General features: G+C 39.6%; 1 protein-coding gene and 3 non-coding genes across 5 annotated transcripts; 1 reads left to right on the top strand and 3 right to left on the bottom strand.

Moving 5' to 3' along the window:
- Positions 1–236: 236 nt before the first annotated feature.
- Positions 237–22,784, bottom strand: LOC136250394 (alpha-1,6-mannosylglycoprotein 6-beta-N-acetylglucosaminyltransferase B-like). Of its 2 annotated transcripts, none has more exons than XM_066042595.1 (23): positions 22,622–22,784; positions 22,167–22,404; positions 21,998–22,094; positions 21,899–21,943; positions 21,811–21,855; positions 20,749–20,824; positions 20,333–20,455; positions 19,558–19,625; positions 19,011–19,140; positions 18,408–18,521; positions 18,288–18,315; positions 18,135–18,184; positions 16,264–16,346; positions 16,123–16,203; positions 15,530–15,716; positions 14,079–14,239; positions 12,847–12,923; positions 12,752–12,784; positions 12,626–12,696; positions 10,255–10,400; positions 9,836–9,877; positions 9,725–9,774; positions 237–536 (listed from the first exon to the last, which is right to left on the bottom strand). In XM_066042595.1, the coding sequence occupies exons 1-23, from the start codon at positions 22,701–22,703 to the stop codon at positions 317–319; spliced, it is 2,247 nt and encodes a 748-aa protein (XP_065898667.1). In that variant the 5' UTR covers positions 22,704–22,784; the 3' UTR covers positions 237–316. The 2 variants fall into 2 exon arrangements, with proteins under 2 accessions (XP_065898667.1, XP_065898668.1); XM_066042596.1 differs by having other exon boundaries at positions 237–506.
- Positions 13,350–13,421, bottom strand: Trnaq-cug (transfer RNA glutamine (anticodon CUG)). The gene has a single exon. It is a non-coding gene; the product is annotated as a tRNA-Gln (tRNA).
- Trnaq-uug (transfer RNA glutamine (anticodon UUG)) lies at positions 13,820–13,891 on the bottom strand. Its single transcript has one exon. It is a non-coding gene; the product is annotated as a tRNA-Gln (tRNA).
- On the top strand, positions 17,789–17,860 carry Trnaq-cug (transfer RNA glutamine (anticodon CUG)). The gene has a single exon. It is a non-coding gene; the product is annotated as a tRNA-Gln (tRNA).
- Positions 22,785–23,180: the final 396 nt, after the last annotated feature.

The following is a 23,180-nucleotide window of genomic DNA, read 5'->3' as shown; positions in this document are numbered from 1 at the left end:
TGTCTTAGGCACATTTTTTTGTGCAGGTAATAAGCTGGAATATGGTCACAAATTAATTACACAAGGTGTCCTCATTAAAATACTTTCTAGCTGCTAAAAAAGGACCACAAATTTTCTGTCTGTTTGAACACTGCATATTGTGTACTATACATTTATCATATGATTAATGCAATACACAGTATGCAATGTTCAAACAGACAGAAAATCAAAAGTATGCAACCGTCATGCTCGTATAGTTTGTTTGTAAATGAATATAATTTTATGGCAGACTAAAATATATACATGTATATTTAAAAAGAAAATTGAGCAATATTAGCTACCAATGTTCTAAAGGTAGGGCTACTTGATCATTCCGATAATGTCTACAAGGGCAGAGTCTCTGGTAACCAGTTCTTTTACCAACACAACTGAGAAGTAATGAAATGTCTGTAGCTAGACACATTCCTGCTGGATACCCGTAAGTCTTGTCCCTCTGTGTCAACACTGCTGGTAACATGTCCAAATACCTAAAACACAAAATATACAGTCCATATAAGCTAAAAAAAAAATGAGAGAACACATTGGTAGCTTTTTTGCATACAACAACCAACATACAGTTACAGTTTAACAATAGCTTGAAGTGTGCTGTAGTTTTCATACAATATAGCAAGGGTTCTGTAGTATGTTATGGAATATATTTGTAATATTTTTTTATTAAAATAAACCCACTGACAGCACAGTTGATCAAGTGCATGATGATAAGTGGTTAAAACTAGCCAAACTAATCTTAGCTGTTCATTCTACGAGTAGAAACAGATTACATACATGGATAAGTCTGATGGTAAAAAAATGAAGCAGTTTGAACAGTGATAAATTACACTGTGTATATCCTAGCAGCTGTCACGTCATGTGGGCAACTTGTTCATGTCCAATTTAGGTTATGTGGTAGGTTTATTGGTTAGATGAACATTTGATGGGGAATTCCAATGATTCTATCATGTGACCAATATGTATGTATAACCACAAAAGGTCAGCCAAACATGGACCCGATACAGAGTTCTAATACGTATCAGACTTCTTGCACAACAGCAGCAAAATTAAAACACAAATCACATGTGTAGCTACCCACTGGGACTTGTGCCCCACCATTAGCTTTCCAGTCACCATCATCAGTAAATCTTGCAATTCAGTCAATGTGATCGAAACCAACAATCTCTCAAAATACTAGCTTTTTAAAAAAATTATTTTTTTATGACAGTGCAAGAAGTAAATAAGAAAATGACTACTGTCTGCAGCTGTCCTGGCTGTCATTTTGCATAAACAGTGGCTAACCAATTAAAAGCCAATGCTTAACTAAATCTTTAATTTTATGCCCAGCATTATGTGATCATAAGTTTAAGTACAAGCCAGATGGAGGGAAACTAAGTGAGACTACACTTCACGATTTTATCAAGCTAGGGGGATAATGCTACGGTGCTCAGTGAAGCCTTCTAGGTAAAGACGTAAAAGACCATCTGGTCTAAATTTAATGCTTGCTATGTTGACCAATAACTTGCAAATAGTGAGCCGATACAGTACAAATACATAAGGGTTGCCAGCAGTTGATTGGATCAAGAATGAATTGTGGTAAAGAGTGAATAATAATGGAATGCTGATTGTGCAAAAGCGTTAAGTTGTAGTGCCAGAAAGCCACAAAAACAGTGTTAACCAGTTAGGCACAACCATGCACTTTAACAAGCTTTACATACAAACATGTGAAGAGTCCACAGTGAGTATATCTTGTGTATTTATAATTGCATCTGGTGGAGTTGATGACAAGGTGTACCCTACCTTCACTGGAAGTCTGGCTACATCTGCATAATTTTAACTTTGAAGTTTATGAAAAAGTAATAAGAATGGTAAAAATGTATTATATTTGAATGTGATTTGATAATAAAGCTGAACCTTATTCGTAACACCTTATTTATAACAAGTGGCTGCAAAATAATTGAGGCTGCTGCTGGTGCTACCCTTAGAATGTGAATCTTATTTTGGTAAGATCCAACTCAGAGTGGGACAGTTGTTGCACTGGTACAGGTGGAGTCAAAGAAATGTGCTCTTATGGACATGATGGCACAGTTAATGGCCCGAATAGATAGGTCTCAGAGCAGATTGGTTAGAACTCAATTACATGTGTTTGGATCTGCCACAGTGACACTGAATCTTGAGGATGAGAAATTTGTTGTTGTCTTAATGTTATCCTGGGATTGGACATATTGTCTAAATGTACTGCTGATCTTTCACAACAATGTCATTTAATTACAGTTGCTGGTCATGTCATTACAAGTGCTGGTCATGTTATTACAGGTGCTGGTCATGTTATTACAGGTGCTGGTCATGTTATCAACATGAAGTGCCAAAGTCAAAAACATGGACTGGAAATTTAGACTCAGATATGAAACAGTACACGCCAGTACATCTGAGGACCAGCCTGGATTTGGTAGATGCTGATGTGAGGAAGGTTGTTCCTCGGATGGAAAATGTTTGTGGTGGAGTACCTCCATTCTGATGTAAGGAGATCTTCAAAAGAGTCTGGTCATGTGTTTTCAGATAATGTCAGAATTCCCAGTTTTTAGTGAGCTGGAAATATCAGCACAAGTGAGGTGGCACACTATTAATACTAATACTTATGTGTTGGAAACTAATTTGTGTAATTTTGATGTGTTGGTAGTAAGAACAGTGATTGAACGTACACATCAGCTACTGAGCAGATGCAACTACAATAAGACTTTATCAAGGAGATATCCCAGCAGGGAACATCAACCACCTAGCCGATATGATAACTATATCCGATTGTAGGAAGCAGGGAATACTTCAAAAGGGAGCATGATGTAACAAGTAATATAAAAAAAAAAACTCTCTCTCTAGTTTGTTACTAATACTGTATTATACTCGCTTTCATTTGTGATAAAGCTGAACCTTATCATACATTTTGCACTTCATAGATGACAAGCACAAGTAGGCTGGTGTTCAAACTTACCACAAACCATCAGCAGATTTCTGTTTTTGTAACAATGACTGGCCATCGAGTAGTGGATTGTGCAACAACCCTTGCCACATTACATCATCAAATTCATTGCACAACACCTTACATTATAAGGAAAAATTAAGAATTTTAAGTTGGATTAGGAATCATAGAAAAAAAGTAGGGAAACAAGGGAGGTTGCCTACACCTGCTAGTGATCATTTAACAATACCTACTTCAATCTATACCCATGACTGAATTATATTTCAGAGGGCTCGGTCTCACATATCAATGGTGTTTGGCCAGTTTTCTCTTTGAACAGCTATCTTTGCAGCTCTAATTGCTGCACACTCCGGTGCAGTATAAAAGGAAACCCACAATCGATCCCACTCGGCCTTTTTCTTAGCTAGAACACGTGTTGCAGCTCGAATCACGGTCTTCGATCAAGATGGCAGAACTAGCCGAAATGTTTCAACAACTAACCCAGAAGTTCGATACCCTCCAGGAGGACGTCAATGCTATTAAATCTAGATCCAAACGGCATAAACATAAGAAGAAATCCCGCCGCCACCACCGGAGACGACGCCGGTCAAGTAGTGGCTCAGAATCAGGCAGTAGTTCCCGGGACAGAACACCAAGCCGTTCTCGGAGTAGAACACGCCGTTCCCGGAGTGGAACACCACGCAGTTCTCGGGGTAGAACACCACGTGGTCATCGGAGCGTGACACCTCACTGCGAAACTCACCACCATCCACGGAGTGGAACACCAGGCGACGACAACCCACTGAACCACGACCCCCGGAGTGGGGCATCACCAAGGCACCCCAGGAGCAGGAACTCCACGCCTAGTCATTCCCACCAACGCGACAGGGATAGTTCCCACTCCAGAAGTAGAACAGACAGAAACCATCCCAGGCAGCAACACCGGAACTGGGAAGACATCCCGGACTACCCTGATTATGATGAGACAGTAGATTTTGACTACCCCTCTGACCTGGACACACCAACCCCTGGAACCAGGATAGCAGAAGTCACTAGTGAAACCCATACCTTGCTGAAAGACAAGTGTTCCATGAGGGCAAAGAATGACAAACGCCTCAAATCCAGGAACACCTACAGCCTACCAAAAGTTGAGGCGACCAAGACACCAAAACTGGATGGGTTTATGAGACCAGAAATATCTTCACAAGCCAAAACCTTCGATTGCCAGATCCAAAGGCTTCAATCCTTTGTCCTTGATGCTGTGGCCCCACTCACCTCAATTGTGGAAGCCAATGCAAAGGGCGAGACAGTCAGCCACAAACAGGCTGTTAACACTGCAACTGCAGCCATTGAACTAGTGGGGAATGCCAGCACTCAAATGTCCCACTTCAGAAGAACCAGAATAATCACTGGCATGAACAAGACTCTCCTACCACTACTAGACGAAGACAAAAATTTCAAGGAGGCAGCCCCATTCTTATTTGGTCCAGAATTTGCACAGAAATTCAAGGACCTGATTGACCAAGTCAAGGCCATGCGTTCCTCGGTGAGGGATCCTAAGCCTTCTGCACAGTTTTTTCGGACCTTCCCCCCCAATGGCAGGGGGGGTGGGTACAATCCAAGACAAGGAAGAGGCCAGAACCCCCGGAGAGGGAACTACTCAGGCCCACCGGGACGGAGCACCCACCAACAAAAGCCCCAGTGGCACAAATGAACTCACTGACTGTACATACAGACAATTTGAACAATGTGATAAAAATTCAGGAATGTATGTTAGTGAATCACATTGCATGTCAGGGTGTGGAACACCTTCATATTACCATGGTACCCCTAGCTGGCAGACTAAGACACTATCTGCAGAACTGGCAGATCATTACCCAGGACCGGTGGGTCCTGGATACAGTGCAAGGCTATCGGATAGATCTGCTATCCGAACCATGGCAAGTGTTGGTACCCAACCCCCCACACTTGTCAACAGAGCAACTACATCTGATCAGAGAGGAAGTTGCAGAGATGGTTCAGAAAGGGGCTATAGAGCAAATACACCCATCAAAAGGGTTCTATTCCAATCTATTTCTAGTCCCCAAGAAGGACAAGGGTCAAAGACCTGTTATAAACCTCAAAGCTCTGAACCAGTTTGTTCAGAAGCAACACTTCAAGATGGAGGGCATTCACAACCTGAAAGATCTGCTGCAGCCCGGGGATTGGCTGGCCAAAGTAGACCTGAAGGATGCCTTCTTCACAATACCCATTCATGCCCACCACAGGCAATACCTCAAGTTTACGTTCCAAGAGAAAGCCTATCAATTCACATGCCTCCCTTTCGGGCTGAGCTCAGCCCCCTGGGTATTTACCAAAACTCTGAAACCTGCTCTAGCACTACTGCGGCAGAAGGGTGTGAGGTTGATAGCATACATGGATGACATACTTCTACTCGCGGAGTCGAAAGAATCACTTGTAGATCACCTCACCGGGACAGTACATCTCTTAGAAAACTTGGGGTTCATAATAAACCAGAAGAAATCTGTCCTTACCCCAGCACAGTCCATGGAGTTCTTAGGCCTCACAGTAGACTCCATAGCAATGGAGCTACGACTACCCCTCATAAAAATGAAACAAATACGAGCGGAGGCTCGAAAACTGGCACAGACAGAAACAACGTCAGCTCGTGCGCTAGCACGCTTACTGGGCATGATGAACGCGACAAACAGCGTCATCCCCCCAGCTCCCCTCTTCTGTCGCCAGCTACAAATGACTCTCTCCAACACTCTGGAGAGACACTCGCAATGCTACGAAACACAAATCACTCTCACCCAGGAGTGCCTACAAGAATTGGAGTGGTGGAACCACAATATGTGCAACTGGAATGGCAAGACACTTCTCAAGAGGGAAGTGGACCTGACCATAGACTCAGACGCATCCCTACAGGGCTGGGGAGCATGCTGCAACCACCAAAGAACAGGGGGCTCGTGGTCGACTCAGGAACGCACGTTCCACATCAACTGCCTAGAACTGCTGGCAGCAACACTGGCAGTGAAAACATTCGCCAAGAACAAGACAGGCCTATCGATCCTTCTAAGGATCGACAATACCACAGCAGTAGCTTATATCAATCACCTGGGGGGAACCGCATCAAGGGAGCTCGTGACCTTGACAAAGGACCTATGGATGTGGTGTTTAGAACGAAACATACTCATCACAGCACAACACCTCCCAGGTGCTCAGAATACAACAGCCGACGCAGAGTCTCGGTCTCGAAAGGACAGAACAGACTGGAAATTGAACCCAGTCATATTCCAGATGATAGATCACACCTTTGGCCCACTGGAGATAGACCTGTTTGCCACAAGACTAACAACCCAGTGCCCACACTACTTCAGCTGGCGGCCAGATCCCTATGCACTGTCAACAGATGCATTTCTCCAGACCTGGACAGACCTGAAAGGCTATGCCAACCCTCCTTGGAACCTCATAGGCAGAGTACTCGCACAAGTTCAGAGAGATCAGGCTCAGATAGTTCTTGTGGCTCCAGTGTGGAGGGGACAACCCTGGTTTCCAGTACTCCTCAGAATGTTAATAGACTACCCCAGACGAATGCCTGCGGGGATAGAACTGACATCCAGCCTGAACCCAACCCTAACCATGCCTCATCTGGCCGTATGGCATATCTCAGGGAGAGATACAGAGATCAACAACTTTCAGAGGATGCTACAACGCTCCTACTTGGCTCATGGAGAGCCAAGACAAACAAGACATACGACTCATTGTTTGGGAAATGGCATAGCTGGTGCTCTCAACGGAAATATGATCCCTTTTCAGGACCTATAAGAAATGTGGTAAACTTCCTAGCCTACCTATATAAAGATGGTTATCAATATAGCTCAATTAATGCCTACAGGTCATCAATCTCATCGGTGCATGAGAAAGTAGATGGCTTCAACGTAGGCCAACACCCACTCATAACAAGACTAATAAAGGGTATATTCCATGCAAGGCCTCCATTACCTCGCTACACAACTACATGGAATGTACAGTTGGTGCTTAACTATATAGAGTCCCTGGGAGACAACCAAAACATCTCCTTAAAGTTGCTGTCTTTCAAACTCACCATGCTGCTAGCACTCACACGACCGTCACGTTCCGCAGACTTATCACAACTCAGTATTTCACACCGAGTGTACAAGTCAGACGGAGTCTGCTTTTACCCTCAATCCCTAACAAAACAATCCAGACAAGGTTCGCAGATTGCAACCTTCTTCTTCCCATCCCTACCCGATAACTCCAAGCTATGCCCAGTGGTTACCCTAAAGGCATATGAAGCAAGGACCCAACCATTCCGTGGGAAAGAAACACGACTACTATTGGCAATCATAAAGCCAAATCATCCAATATCTTCAAGCACAGTTGCTCGTTGGCTCAAATCCTTCCTTGAGTTATCTGGTATTGACACATCCATTTTCAATGCCCACTCTGTTAGAAGGGCTTCATCCTCCAAAGCTGCTAATATGGGCATGACCACAAATGACATCCTGAAAGCAGCCAACTGGTCCTCAGAGTCAGTATTCCAAAGGTTTTATCACAAACCTTCAGAGGACTCAGTCTATGGGAGAGCGGTACTCTCAAGCTACAAACAACACCATTGATATGTGAGACTGAGCCCTCTGAAATATAATTCATAAATGGCTCAGACCACGAAGTGGTTGCCAGCTATTTGGAATTATATGAAGAGGGTGAAGTCGAGCATATCAATGGTCCCACCCTCCCACCCGGTTATGGTGTGTTCAAGCTACTCAAAGGCCGAGTGGGATCGATTGTGGGTTTCCTTTTATACTGCACCGGAGTGTGCAGCAATTAGAGCTGCAAAGATAGCTGTTCAAAGAGAAAACTGGCCAAACACCATTGATATGCTCGACTTCACCCTCTTCATATAATTCCAAATAGCTGGCAACCACTTCGTGGTCTGAGCCATTTATGAATTAGAGATTAAACGTTCACTAGTATATATATATGCAGGTGTAGGCACCTCCCTTGTTTCTCTTCTATGATCTCTAATCCAACTTAAAATTCCTAATTTTTATTTTTTTGTTATAACATTGTTATGATTGGTAAACCCGTGCATACTGCACCAAAAGAAAGGATAGCACCAGAGTTAATGTTTTCATCTAAACGTGCACTCCTGCTATCAACTACTGACACAAAAGTGAAGTGGCTATTCTGCTTTGATTTCAGTTATGTTCAGCCCACTATGTATAGTGCTATACAAATGAAGAACAGTATTAGAAGCACCTCTGCAATCAATCCAGTCACCAAGGAAAATACAGACGATTTCTGTTCACGAATGGGAAGCCATGCATCACGCTACTGCGAATACACACCTTCAGCTGTCCAGCAAAAAAATGGGATACAAAGGAGAACAAAGGTAAGTCCATGATGTGTGTATTGTACATACTGCGGTATGCCTAAAGGCACATGTCAGGACGAAGCAACATTGAACAGAGAAAAAATCAAGCCTGTAGCCTTAGTCATTATCGAGTTACGCTTGTTTATTTATTTATTTAAACTTTACAGTGTAAACAACAATGATGTACAGGGAAATTTGACATGTCTGAAAGCCTCATGCAAACAGGCAAGCAGGCAGTTTGTCAGTAGAAAATTTCATACAATAATTTTTTTTTAAATTCTGTGGAAGCATTTAGGGTCATACTAAAAGAAGTTTTGGGCTTGGTTATACCTAACCAATACTGCCAATGCACCAGGATGGTATTGTGAAGCTGGTTTTTGGGTAATATTTTTGGCCAGAAAAACCCAAACTTTCACGATCCCTAATATATAGCACTACCATACTCTATGATAACATATAAAAATTTTAAACCTGCAAGATAACTTGCTCGGCAATAAATATACAGAAAGTCAAAAAAACTACAATACTAGGTGATACGCATGTCCAGGGCTCCAAAGATCCATTGTGCATTGGATTGCACAACAACCTTTTCCGTGCACAATACTCGGCACTAAGGTGCTTGGCAATAAATAATATAGTGGTCGAGTCGCTTATACCGAAGTACTTAAATTGTATTTAAATACTTCTACAGTATCTGTATTCAAATACTGTTATTAGAGAAGTATTTGCAATTGTATTTCTATTTCATAGTATTAGAGTATTAGTATTTAACCCCAAGTCTGACACACCTCGCCAATTTCTTAGTCGCAACACAATGACATGTTTTCTTCTCAATTTGGTAGTATATAGTAGTTACTAAGCTTGTGAATAAACTATAGGCTTTGGTCACCACAAACCACAATTTGATACATTTTAAGCACTGCCAAAGGACACTACATGTTGTTGTTATATGATTCATAATAAAACATTCAATATGATTCCATAGTTGTGTTACACTGATAACGGCAATCCTTTTGTCACATTTATAAGAAGTGTGATAGTACTTGCTTCTTAAATCAGTATGATGCATAAGAAGTGTTCTAAAGCAAAACCACAGATAGTTCATAATACACTCAATCCATATATGGGATACTTGATGATGTGTTACCAGTCTGGCTAAGAATGTTTTATGACTAAACTAAAGTTGCACATGAACTTCTGCAAGTAATAGTCCAGGGAACAGAACGGTTAAATTTTAATTTACAGATTCTGAAAATTTAGACATCTTGCTAGCTACACTTTTATATCCACACTGACCAGTCGCAAACACAACATACAAACTACTAACCCAAACAGCACGACAGATAATCTGAACTTACTGGTCACTGATTTTCTTAAAATCACTACAATTGCAACTGTTAAACAGAGCCTGGAGCACAGTATAACATACATAGTTATAATAAAAGGTTAAATATTATTCACTTACATACCTTAGCATTATTGAGTAAAGGAAAATAACCAGGTTCACACACCTACAAGTAAATAAAAACAACACAAACTAATCTCACAGTTGTTTATGCACATGTAATAACCACTGTACTGCATCTATAGTAAGTAGAAAGCAAAATGACGCAAAACAGTTGAACAGTTCGGAAAGATAAGCTTGTAGTTCTACCGTACTATAGCGTTACAAATTTAAAAGAGCTTAGCTTGGCATCAAAATCTATCAGACATTCCATTCTTTTAGTCTGTTCACCTTCATGATGAAACTTTTTCAGATAGTAAAATTACATTTGGTGGGTTGGCCAGCCATATATGATACACAATAATTGATGTAGCTGGCTTACAAAACTGATTGACCTTATAACAACGTCATTATACAGGGATCCATTTATATGTGCACACATACCATTTGGTGGTCAGCACAAGCTTCAACACATGACTGGCCTGAATTACCATTTCTGATGTTGAGCAGTGAAGGGTGTGGCCACATCACAGACTGAGTGTCATTAATACCAAACACTTCAACATTACACAACACCAGATGACGTGGAGCTATAAGGAAGAACATAACAACATGAAACAACAACCACATTATGTACAAAAGGAACACATCAACTGTTCAACTCAAACATTAAACGTTACATTTTCATTTTTACTGTGGTTGCATGCATACTTATATTTGTCACATAAAAACTTGACACAAAGTTTCTGCTTCTTTATGATGGCAAAACTCACAACTACATACATAGTGCTACGTATAAATAATATTTCTTTGGATTCTATGGCTATAACTTTTGCTTGCCAATATTTTAATCCAGGCGCATGCCCAACAGCTGACAGAGGGTGCACCTGGTTTACAGAAAGTTTCTTCGTAAAAGTGTGTGCATGTGCGTGTGTGTGTGTGTACCTACTAGAGATGGACCGATACCACTTTTTACCGATATTTCCGATACCAGTATTTGTACTGAAATTATTTGCTGATACCAATACCGATACCGATACTATACATTGAAGCCTAGACAAGTTTATTATAGAAATTTCATTGTTGTGATACATAGCTAGCTATTAAAATATCACAGTAATTGATTGATCTCAGTTCAATCAAGTTTTAAAATATTCATTGTATAACAGCTAAACATGATAAAACATCATGGTGGATTACTAATTTCTTGATTTGGGATAGTTTTCTTGTATGCTTATTGATAAAGCAATTAATTGCGTGGGCGGCCGATAATTGTACAATGTTTGTTACAGCTTTTCAACCAAACCTTTTCATGAAAAAGTAAGCCAAGTAGTCATAAACTTATTTCTTGAGGAACAACTGCATTACCATTTAAATACAAAGGATTCACGTGCTCTAATATATTAGAATACACACGGAGCAGTTGCAGCAATACTTGGAAAAGGGTAACAAAGGTTTTGTTTCGCTACTTTGTTAGCTCAACTAAGTTACTGATTAGCTCAACTAAGTTATTAGCTACTGGAAACTTAGCTAGAGATGGTTTAATAAAAGTGGTGAGTGTCTACTGTGGTATCTGTACCTTGTATTACCGATACCAATCCGATACCGATACCACTGGTATCGGCATCGGTCCACCTTTAGTACCTACCTATCTATGTTTGCCCGTACGCACCCACATGAGCAAAATCGTTAAATGGTAAAAGCAGCTTGCACATAAGTAAAAGCAACCTGAAGTCTGTATTATACTTCCGCACAAGTAAACTTTGCTCTGAGATGGTTTCTTTTCAGCAGTCTGAAATGCGGGTGTGGTGACTCTCCTCAAGACTTTGTGAATTACCTTCTCTTCAAGTTTTACAGGTGTTTAACAACTGAAAAAACAACAGTGCAGGCCTCATAGACTACCAGGAATGAGCCTATCCCTTTGAGTTAAAAGTAGGTGTGTCTCCTACATATGCAAACGGAAATGAGGAGCAGCTTTGAGGCTTTGTTGAGAGAATTTGTTAGAAAAAAACACAAGTCAAACTATAATAAAAGATACTTCTGTGTGCAACATGTCATTAAAAACAGTTTGTTTAACAAACGCTTCCTTAGCAATGCATAGCAACATAATTGAAGAATTACAAAAATTTCGTGTATACAAAATTACATTAATTTAATTAATCAATGTATTATAGCTACATATTTGGTTAATTCCAAATTAATTAGCTAGCTGCATGGTTCCTGGTTTTCAGAAGTAGTACAACATCAACTTGTTTAACACTGCAATAATTATTGGTAACTGCTTTGGCCATTGCTGACCAGTATGTGCAGAACTCTTGACATCTAGCTATATAGGAATTACATTACAGTGGAACCTCAGTTATCCGGATTCTTGGTTAACTGAACTACAGAAATGGCTGCTCTATTAGAGTAGTAACTGTTCTATTTGGGTAGTTGAATAATACTGATATTTTTACCAATGTTTTTAATGCTATTTTATTATACACAGTTTCAGAGATATAGACTTTTCAGACTTATGGACCACCCCTGGTCCCAAGGGATTTGGAGATAACTGAGGTTCTACTGTATTTATCACTACAGAGCAATATTTGATACTATGATTACAGTAGGGACTAGCAGAGAGTTGATAAAAAAACGGAGACCTATCGATTATCTATTGAGGCAATGCTAATCGGAGAGTGACTTTAATTTATAAGCACTCTTTTCTGCCAAAATGCTGCATCGTGTTGACAGTTAAAACTAACTTTTATATTGTAGGGTATCAATGCGGATGTAATGTGCTCAACTGTGTATCATGTTGACAGTTAAAACTAACTTCTATATTGTAGGGTATCAATGCGGATGTAACGTGCTCGACTGTGTACTCCCTCCCATAAGTAGAACAAGCTGTAACACACCAGTGGTAAAGAGACTTCAGCAAGTAACCAACAATGAAACTAACCTTTCACTGGTAAAAACTTTACTATTGACAGTTCTAACATAAAACAAAATGAACAAATTGATAAGAATAAAAAAAAAATTGACACGATAACTAACTTGCCAAGAGAGTTCAGCAGTGAGACCTCAAACGGTACAATAAATGTATTCCAACTCTTTGCCACAATCCACTCAAACTACACACAAAATCTTTGTAAACTACAATACATTTCAGTAACAAAACTAACAATTGTAATGCAACCAATGTTGAACCTAGTCCTTGTTCATCTTTTACATAAGGCTATGTTCTGAAGCACTTTAAATGCTGGAAATGTCTATGCCAGCAATATATCCATACTGGAAATGTTTATGGTAGAAACAAGTAAGCCAGAACAAGCATTATGGGATGGGAACATACAGTGAACAGGGTGCTAACATAACATGGCAACTGCCACAACACAACTGTATGATGTATGCCAACCACAGGAATCCCATGTGCATGTACACACTACACACTACACACTATTACACTACAGTAACTACGTTGGATAACCAGTTTACAACAAAACCTTTAAAAAGAGAGAGGAAAAAAAAAAAACAAAGTAAAGAAAAGAAAAAACCTAAGGTCCTACCGAGACTTGAACTCGGATTTCCAGATTCAGAGTCTGAAGTGCTAACCATTACACCATAGGACCCAGCACATGTATAGCTACTACTCGACACATACTTAAGAGCATTACATTTTCCACCTTTAAGTGTGTGATCACTTCTGTTGTTAACCATTAAATCCCAGAAAATAATAGGTTCTTAAGTGTTCCAGAAAAGAAAACAGCAAGGCACAGAGTAAGTGAATGGGACATTTTAAGGCTTTCAAGCAAACCTGGTTTAGCAATGTAACAACCACAGCACCCTTGTACTTAACACTAAACAAACACAGGCAAAGGTCTTACAATTTAAATTTTCAGAGAGGACACAGAGAGAGAAAGAAAGAGATAGTTGGTTGGTGAATGGGACATCTACACAAATCAAGCAAACTTTTCTGTGTTAACTTGCTAAACATTCAGTTTCCTTTTTTAAAAAAGGAAAACAGAAAAGGTCCTACCGAGATTTGAACTCGGATTTCCAGATTCAAAGTCTGAAGTGCTAACCATTACACCATAGGACCAGACGCTACACTAAAGTAATTATACTTGTATAAAAGTCAGCAAATGGTCAGCAAATGGTATAGGATAACTATACATGTACTAAAGTCTACTACTAAACACATACTGTGTGACACACTGTGACACACACACTGTGACACGCACGCATGCACGCATGCACACACACACACACAACACACACAAACATACAGTGTGAGTTATTCTGATCTTGTCGATGGCTATATCAACTCCAAGGTCCAGCTCCCACCATGAACTAACAGAAGACTCTGACCAATAGCATGTCTCACTAGTGGAGACCCCATCAATCGCCTGCTGAGCACTGTGAACACCAAAATGAGAACTGGCAGTTGCTGCAGAAGAAAATACAAACAGCTCATGATGCACAACACACAAGTGAGTATTACATATGTGAACTCTCTAACAGGGTGATTTGTTTGTAGCTCAGCTCTCTACAGAGTGACTTGTAACCTTGGGCAACTTGTTTGCAACTGAACTCTCTAAACAGTGACACGTAACCTCTCTACATGGTGCATGTGACTTGGAATTCCCTACAGGATGACTTGTAACCTAGCCGAACTCTCTACAGAGAGAATTACAATATAGCTGAACACTCTAAAGGGTGACTTTCTTGTAGCAGAATTCTTTACAGGATGACTTGTATTGTAGCTGAGCTTTCTACATGGTGGCTTAAAATGTTAGCTGAACTCTTAACTTGTAATGTAGCTGAAATCCCTACAGGGTGACTTGTTTGTAGCTGAACTCTATACAGGGTGACTTTTAAGTAGCTGCAACCTACCTGAACTCTCCATAGCAAACACAGCTGAACTCACTGGTAGCATAGCTATACTCTCTACAGGGTGACTGGTAGCGTAGCTGAACCCTCTACAGGGAGACTTGCTATGTAGCTGAACTCTTAGCTGACTGTTCTAATAGGGTGACTACACTATCAATCGCACGTTTGCTGTACATACGTAGTTGGGTTTTGGATTATAACTCAGTAGTTATAAATCAGATTCATCTAAAGCACTGAAAGGCTTTTAGCAGGATTAATCTCCAGTTTATGGCTGATTTCTCTAAGTGGTTTGCCTGATAGGAGTGGCAAGCAGTCATCTTTTTCATCAAAACTCAACATTGCATTATTACTATTTGTTATACACTATTAGTTTTCATGCATATTTTTGTGATCTATAACTTGAATTTTCCAAGCCACAAAAGGATTGATAGTTAACCTATCCATGTACCGATTTTCAGCTTCTTCCCATAAGCATTTTACCCTGTAGGCATGACAACATATTCATGTATTTTTTGTGAATAATCGTTAATAACTCCACTAGCCAAAATGGTACCAAGATTTGCCTTTACAGCCTGCTTTGCGGCAGGTGTTAAAAGTGTGCAAAAAGATAAGAAGAAAGGGAAGCAAGACATTAATCGTCTCATTTTGTAAAAGCAGCACTGAACTATGTTTGTGTAAAACTCATATTATTGTTGTCACTGTCAACATACCCACAGTGTGACGTGCTGGCCTCCTGGGCCACACAAACACTTCACTTTAGAGCACTACCCTAACTATTTTTGAACACGAACTATTACATTTAGCAAAACTTAATTCATCACCCCAAAATAATACACATGCGGCTAACCTTTCTTGTTTATGGCCAGGTTTTCTCCACCACAGAAGTCTTGGTACAGTACATAGAAGCCAATACGTTCCAGCATACCCCTCTGTGTGAACTCAAAGGGCAGGTAGGATGACAAATTCTTCATTAGAAGAACCTTGCGGATCACTGCTCTCACAGCTGTCTCATTTTTAAGATCAACTGTGTACACCTAACAATATAAGTGACAATTAATCACTTTAGACTCTTCTTACACAAACTGTATACAGTGGAACCTCTCAAAAAAGGCATCCTGAAATGTGGTCATCTTGATAATCACGACACTTGTACATGGTCCTACTTGAACATAATCATAATCACACCTCCAAATTCAGGACATAAAGAAACACTTTCACTCAGTCCCAGTACACACACATCTAAACCCCCTGAAACCAGGACACATTACCAAAAAGGAGACATCTTGATAATCAAGTTACTTATCCATGGACCCATATGTAACAGTGTATACACATTGAGACCTCCGATATCCAACACACTACGCTAATAAGGACAATTTAGGATGGAATTCAGTTGTCAGGCAGTAGAGAGGTTCCACTATATCCATACACTATACATACATAAGGCTCTTCCACAAACTTCTCGAGGTATGGATTCTGTGAAGTCAAGTTGCGTCCAGTTGGCTTATTTCTAAAGAATGCCTGCCGGTAAACAAAAGGGGTGGGGTTCACACAATACTCTCAAACACTGTGTGGTCTTACATTATTGGCTCTACTGATGGGTGAAGGAAAGTGAGGTTGAATGTGGACACATCCATTGGCTAATGCTTCCAGTGGTCCAGGTCCTGATGATACACAGAAAATATGTACTGTATTTTACGAATCATAGTCTGAAACAAGTACAGTGGAACCTCAGTTATCCAGACCCCAGTTATTCAGATTCTTGGTTAACCGAACTACAGAAATGACTGCTCTATTAGAGTAGTGACTGTTCTACTACGGTAGTTGAAATATTGGTATTTAAAAAAAATTCTTTATGTAATTTTAAGGTTATTTATACACAGTTTCAGAGATACGAACTTTTCAGACTTATGGACCACTCCTGGTCACAAGGGGTTTGGATAACTGAGGTTCCACTGTATAAGGAAAAATAAAGAATTTTAAGTTCGATCATAGAAAGAAAAAGTAGTGAAACAAGGGAGGTCACCTACACTTGAAGATATACTAGTGGACATTTAATCTCTACCTCAGTCTATACCCATAGGGATTAAAATGTCCATTCAGGTGGTAGGCGACTTCCTTGTTTTACTACTTTTTTTCTATGATCCCTAATCAAACTTAAAATTCTTAAGGCTTCCTTATACTTGCTTGTTTACTTTTTTTTGTAACATTATTATGACTGGTGACCTCACGCATACCGCATTAGAATGGAAAGAATGATGCAGGCTTTTTGTTTTCATCTGAACACGCACCCCAACTATCAATTACTGAAATAGCAATGTGACCATCACACTTTGTTTTCAGCTGTGTCCAGCCTGTTAAACAGTGACACAAATGAAGAAACACTAGGAGAAGGACCTCTACAATCAATCAGTCGCAACGGAAAACTTGGATGATTTCCATCAAACGTAAGGAAGCCAACATGCAGCGCTACTGCAAATCAACACCTTGAACATTTAACAAAGATAAACGAGACACAAAGGAGGGACACAGGTAAGTCCATAATGCATGCATTGTACATACTGTGGTATGCCAAAAGCACCAGTCGGACTGAAACAATGTCAAACAGTGAAAAAATAATCTTAGCCATTATTGAGTTATGCTTGTCTGAAGGCATCAGTCAGTCAGTCAGGAAGTCGTCAGTCAGTAGAAAATTCTACTATATAATTTTAAAAATAAGAATAAAAATTGTAGCAACTTTTTGGAAGTGTTTCAAGCCACACTGAAGACACTTTTGGGCTTGGTTACACCTTACCAATACTGCCAAGGCACCATGAAGGCATTGTGAGGCTGGTTTTAGTTGCCAGAAAAGCCCAAACCTTCATGATCTCTAATATACATTACCATCGTACTGTTTGATATGTGAATGTAGGTTACAGTGGAACCTCTCAAAATAGGACACCCTTAAAATTAAAACTACATGTCCATGCACCTCTGTGCTGTATTAACAAAGGTGGCATGAAGGAAATATGGCTAACCTTTAACTTCTATAATGAACAGGTTACCTACAAACACATTGACACTTAATGTTACAAGTATCTGTTTATCACAGTCTCCCACTGTACTGGGTCCTATGGTGTAATGGTTAGCACTTCAGACTCTGAATCTGGAAATCCAAGTTCAAATCTCGGTAGGGCCTGTTTTACTATTTTTAATTTCTGCACTTTTTAACTCCAATTTTTTTTTTGTACACACCAAGACACTACGCACTGCATATGCTTCACTAGAGAAAAGTGTCTCAGTTAGCAACAGAGACTTGGATTCTAACTTTACATCTCATTGGGACCTTGTCCTATTTTTATGCATTGCCTTTCTCCTTCTATAAGGTATATGATCATGACTACCAAAAAGTTAATATCCGGTCCCTCAAGCTCCAGATACAGCATTACAATATTAAAGAGAGACATTCATACCTTCAAAAGGAAAACCCACGCCAATGAACAGCTTTGATGATTGCAATAGGCTATAGGAACAAGATTTAAAAATGTGAGCATGTGTGTCTGCCCATCCATGTGTCAGTGTGTGTGTATGTGTGTGTCTGTGTCTGTGTGCATGATATTCCTTACTGAGCTAGATCTGGTTGTGACAGTACTCCTATGAAACAGCCACAGGGAATGGGATAAAAAAAAGACACAGATGATAACACACACGGATACAGTGTACACGGATACAGTGTACACACTCACCGTGGTTCACTATATGGTTTGGTATCTTACTAACATCATCAGAGAAAGTAGAATGTATCTCCATGTACTCACCAACAGTGTCCAAGAACTTCTCCATCCCATAAACATAGTATGCTGTAATAGATACTAATAGAACACAAACTACAAGATAGGAGTACAACATCCTTCTGTCATAGTGACTACAACATCCTTCTGTCATAGTGACTACAACACTTACTACATAACAGAAGGATGCGAGCACATCAACAATCAGGTTAATAAAGACACGTTAAAGTACGTAGTGTACAATTCTTTAATGTAACACTTTCACACCTCAACTACTACACGTATTACTTTACAGCATCAGTACATAGAAGAAATGTACAAAATTGATTAAGAGATGACCAACTATTTCACTATATTATATTATATTGGATACAAAGTCTAAACTTGTTTCTTTTTTATATTTGGCTGAATGTAGGCAATTAAGAAACAGAAAAAATACTTGTTGAAATACTTTTTTGTTTAATATTTGTTCATGTCCTACAAAATATGCACACAGTTTTATATCACATATGCTCCACACCAGTTTATATATATTATGTACTAAAACTTGCAAGATACCTTTCTTGCCATAAATAACTGCTTGATTCTTTCTCTCTCCTGTATATGTCATTACTGGCTTCTCCATAGCAAACCCAAGAAAGGAGTTGTCTGGAGAGTGAGGATACAAGGTCCAGAATTGACGTGTGTCCTACAAAGTTGCACACAATACAGTAAAGTGTTACTAGTTTAGAATGGTTAACAACATCAGATCTCCAATAGCCAATTGATGGCAACTGTACAGGGAAAGGTTTGTATAACAGAGTGTCAATTTTGGGAATTTTTACACATCAAAATAGCCAAAGCCAGAGACCAGCTCAGTCCCTATAATAATTTTGTCACGAGAGAGCAAGTTGTAATGCAACACACAAGGAAAGGCTAAAGTTCAATAGTTATTAATCATAGAGTCTTGTTTACCACCTCTTTATTTCTGGATACTATCTCCCCCCACCCTCAATCTCACCAAAAGCAGTAACCAAGGGTTACACAATTGGGATAATTATCTCAGCTTTGCACATAGCAGTCATGATAAAGCAAAGGTGTGTGCGAGTACTTAAAATGTTGTTACCTCAAAGTTCCAGTTGGCAAACTGTTCACCACTATCTGGAGGAATATACTGCTTAGTCCTGAAGTTTGCTATTGGAAGAAGATGTCCTCGTGATTTAGTATATACAACAACATGGTACATCTAGAAACACATGTCCATCACAGATTTTAGTATAGATCCTTGCTTTCAGGCTTTCAAAAATTATTAGCCATATTGCTTAGTGTGCATGACTGCAAAGTTCTATCACACAAACCTGTACATATAAGTGTCAACAATAAAGCCTCATAAGGAATATGACAGTGAGAGTGATCAGTGATGGAAAATCAGGATCCCAAGTGCAGTGTGCTCTATTCCTATGGCAGCCATGCGAAACGTACAGCTATTGCTGCCCGCAAACCAGCACTGGGATGCCTGTGCACCACTTGCAGACAAATCCTCCTGGGGCAGGACTTAGGTCTCATGGAGATCCCAAAGTTCCACAACAACTTCAACACTGCTAAGCAAGACAAGGATAGTTGGGCATTTGCTTTCCCAGTAAACACCAGATACCCATTGATGTTACAACTGGGTGGGTTGCTTTCCCAGTTGACACCAGGCCACCAGGTCCCTAATATACAGCTGTGGTAGACTGGAACAATGAAAATATAAAGATTCTTGCTCGTGGAAAAAACACCAAATTGGCGTAACCAGGCTGATGCTCTAGCCACTTGGCTGTATTATGTCATGCATACACAGAACACACATACACACACACACACACACACATACACACACACACACACACACATGCACGCACACAATGGTTCAGTGCCAAAGGAGTCCAATACTCTAATCCTACACTTGTAGTATCCAAACAGGTCGGCATCTCTAAGACCCCACAACCCAATGAAGTCTGTCATGACAACATCAAAGGGGTGCTCTACAAATAGAAGTATTAACAGTATTAAAACATGATTCATATACACATACCTACTATTGTACCACATCAATAATTAAGATATAGAAATACTGCACAAGTGTATGACTACGAAAATACTCTTGGAAAACAAAATTTTCAACAGCATAATATTTTTTTCTTTATTCAAACATTTGTCACACTTCCTACCACTAAATTGTAACCACTCTAAATTGCACACATTCTGCAACACTAAATCACCAATGCACTTTGGAGGCCTACGTGAACAAACGGGACACCACTATTAAAGTCATTACCTATTGCGGCTACTTGCTTGCGGAGGTTTGGTATACTGGTAGAGATTACCACATCATGTCCGAGCATGTACAGTGTCTACACAACAATTATAAAATACAACAATGTCACATAGAGAGGAACCCTTCATAAAGGATACCCAGAGCAGGGCTCTGTGGTATTGCCAAAAACCTTTACTCAGTATAGTTGGTATACTGTCCTTGAATGGATACTGAACAACAAGAATAGGAATGGTATTTAGTAAGTAGCAAGACAAAAAAAACATTTACACTCAGCTACCCTTTCTGTAAATAAACACACAGTTTATTTTGATGCCACAACATCTAATTCCTTGTATTTTACTATTAACCACTATGATATATTTGATATTTCGGTACCACGGTTCAGTATTGGGCCTCAGTATATAGTACTGTGGCTTTGTTAATACCTCGGTATGACTAAATGTAGATATATTGTACCTTACCCAGAGTGATGTATGGACACCATATTTGACATGGTCAATCACAAATTAGATTCCTGAAATCCAGACACCTCAAGAGACTATTATTAACTCTCGTTACCTGATAATCAAGCCACTTGTTCATAGTCTCATTTGTCTTAACATAAAATTTAGACCACTGAAATTAGGTTAAAAGTGCAGAATGGCACCAACATAAGTATCCAGTATATACCACTGCTAACTATAAACTTACACCTTAGACCAGGTGGTAGAACCAAATATACTTGCAAGTTACAATATCTACACAATCCATACTTTAGTGAACAGGAGAATTAGACAGGTAATTTTAGATTTGTATTTTACCATAGTGAAACTAGAATGTTCTTCAATCAGTTGATTTCAACAGCTCCTAGCATTTGTGGTCAACTTATAGGAAGCAATTAATAAATAGAAACCAGCCAACTGTATTCATAATTCCATGTAGACCAGGAGGATGTCAATACTATCATACTTTTGAAATTTGTAAGAACTTGTCACTAGCGTGGGATTCGCCTTATCAAAATTCAAACCCAGATGATACTTGTTGAATCAGTGGGAATCACATTATAGTTTAACACATACTTACTGCAATCAGATCACTCCACTGCACTAGTTCACCAAGGTAACCGCCCTGCAAAACAAGTAAAACAGGCATAACCTGTTAATCGATGTACCTTAAATGCCATCTTAGCAAAGTCATAAGCACTGTACTCAGTCAGCTATAGGATGGAGATCATGTGTATTACAGGGTATAACACCATTAGTTTACTGACCAGACCAGGAAACAGTAGGATGTTTTTAGGACTACTGAAGAGCTCAGGATGCCTCTCAGACAGTATAATGGCAGCTTCTTCCCACCCAGTTTTCATGCTGTATACAGACAAATGAACTATATAGTACACAAAAACACACACACAACATATGCATGCACATACAACATACGATTGCAATCGCTTCTTAATCCATGCCAGCTTAGAGCTTTGCTCTTTAAACATTCTTGAATTAACCAGACTGTCTAGGTCAGCAGATCCTGGAGTAAAATGACTCTTTGGCAGACTCCTGGCCTCAAAGTACGAGTGTAACTGTGCCTGGATCTTAGATTTTACTGAGACTGGCTCCACTGAACCAAGATCTTTCTCAAGTGCAATCACCACCATATACACTAGTAGATATACTAAACCTGTACACATAGAAAATAGTACTCCATGCACAATCTTTATAATAAATTCCTTGTGTCCGTATAGCAGTATACAACCACCCAATATAAATAAAATGTCGCTGTATACGTGTTAATCTATCCGTAGACAACATGTATTGTCTATATTCAATACAATACACCACACATGGCTCGTCGTGTAGTTAATACAGCAACTCAGTAATTTAAATTCACTCCTTACCGAGGATCAGGATCCATTTAAACCCTCCTATAATTGTCCACAGCTTTCGAGAGACAGGCCCACTACGACTAACATATACCATATTTTCCACGATGAATTTTATCAAAGATAGATTGGAAGGCGAAGCTCTACCACTAACATAATACTCTAATTAATTGCCACCTTAATTTACCGGAAAGTTATTAATATCCGGGTTCCGTGTACTTGTTTAAGATCATAGCTGGCTTCACTGTTGTGAGAATCCTATAGTTTGATATGTATTAAAGGTTGCTATCAGGAAGTTGCACTGCAATGCGTGCGCCCCAAGCAGATCAAAATAGTTATCCTAATAGAGCAGTCACCTTATAAACAGTCAATTCAGCAAAATCAACTCTAATAGAGCACAGAATTTGAAGTAGCTTTTTACTGAGTTGGAGGGTATAATTAATTTTCAAAAATTTAATAGGCTTTAAGCACTGCTGAAGGCATTAGCTACAAGTACAATAGGTACACTGGCAACTTTTACAACACACACAAGCAGAAAAGATTTCAGGGCAAAAGATTAGCCACTGTAATATGA

This window comes from Dysidea avara, chromosome 3, assembly GCF_963678975.1.
Source record: "Dysidea avara chromosome 3, odDysAvar1.4, whole genome shotgun sequence".
Taxonomy (NCBI): Eukaryota; Metazoa; Porifera; class Demospongiae; order Dictyoceratida; family Dysideidae; genus Dysidea; species Dysidea avara.
This window is presented reverse-complemented; position numbering and strand designations above follow the sequence as displayed.

What these genes read in the sequence shown, in the direction of transcription:
- LOC136250394 (XM_066042595.1), bottom strand. Translation starts at nt 22,703, where the DNA reads ATGGTATATGTTAGTCGTAGTGGGCCTGTCTCTCGAAAGCTGTGGACA. An exon ending in ATTAAGAAGCGATTGCAATC is followed by an intron (nt 22,095 to 22,166) that starts GTATGTTGTATG and finishes GTCTGTATACAG; the next exon opens with CATGAAAACTGGGTGGGAAG. An exon ending in CAAGCAAGTAGCCGCAATAG is followed by an intron (nt 20,456 to 20,748) that starts GTAATGACTTTA and finishes TTCTATTTGTAG; the next exon opens with AGCACCCCTTTGATGTTGTC.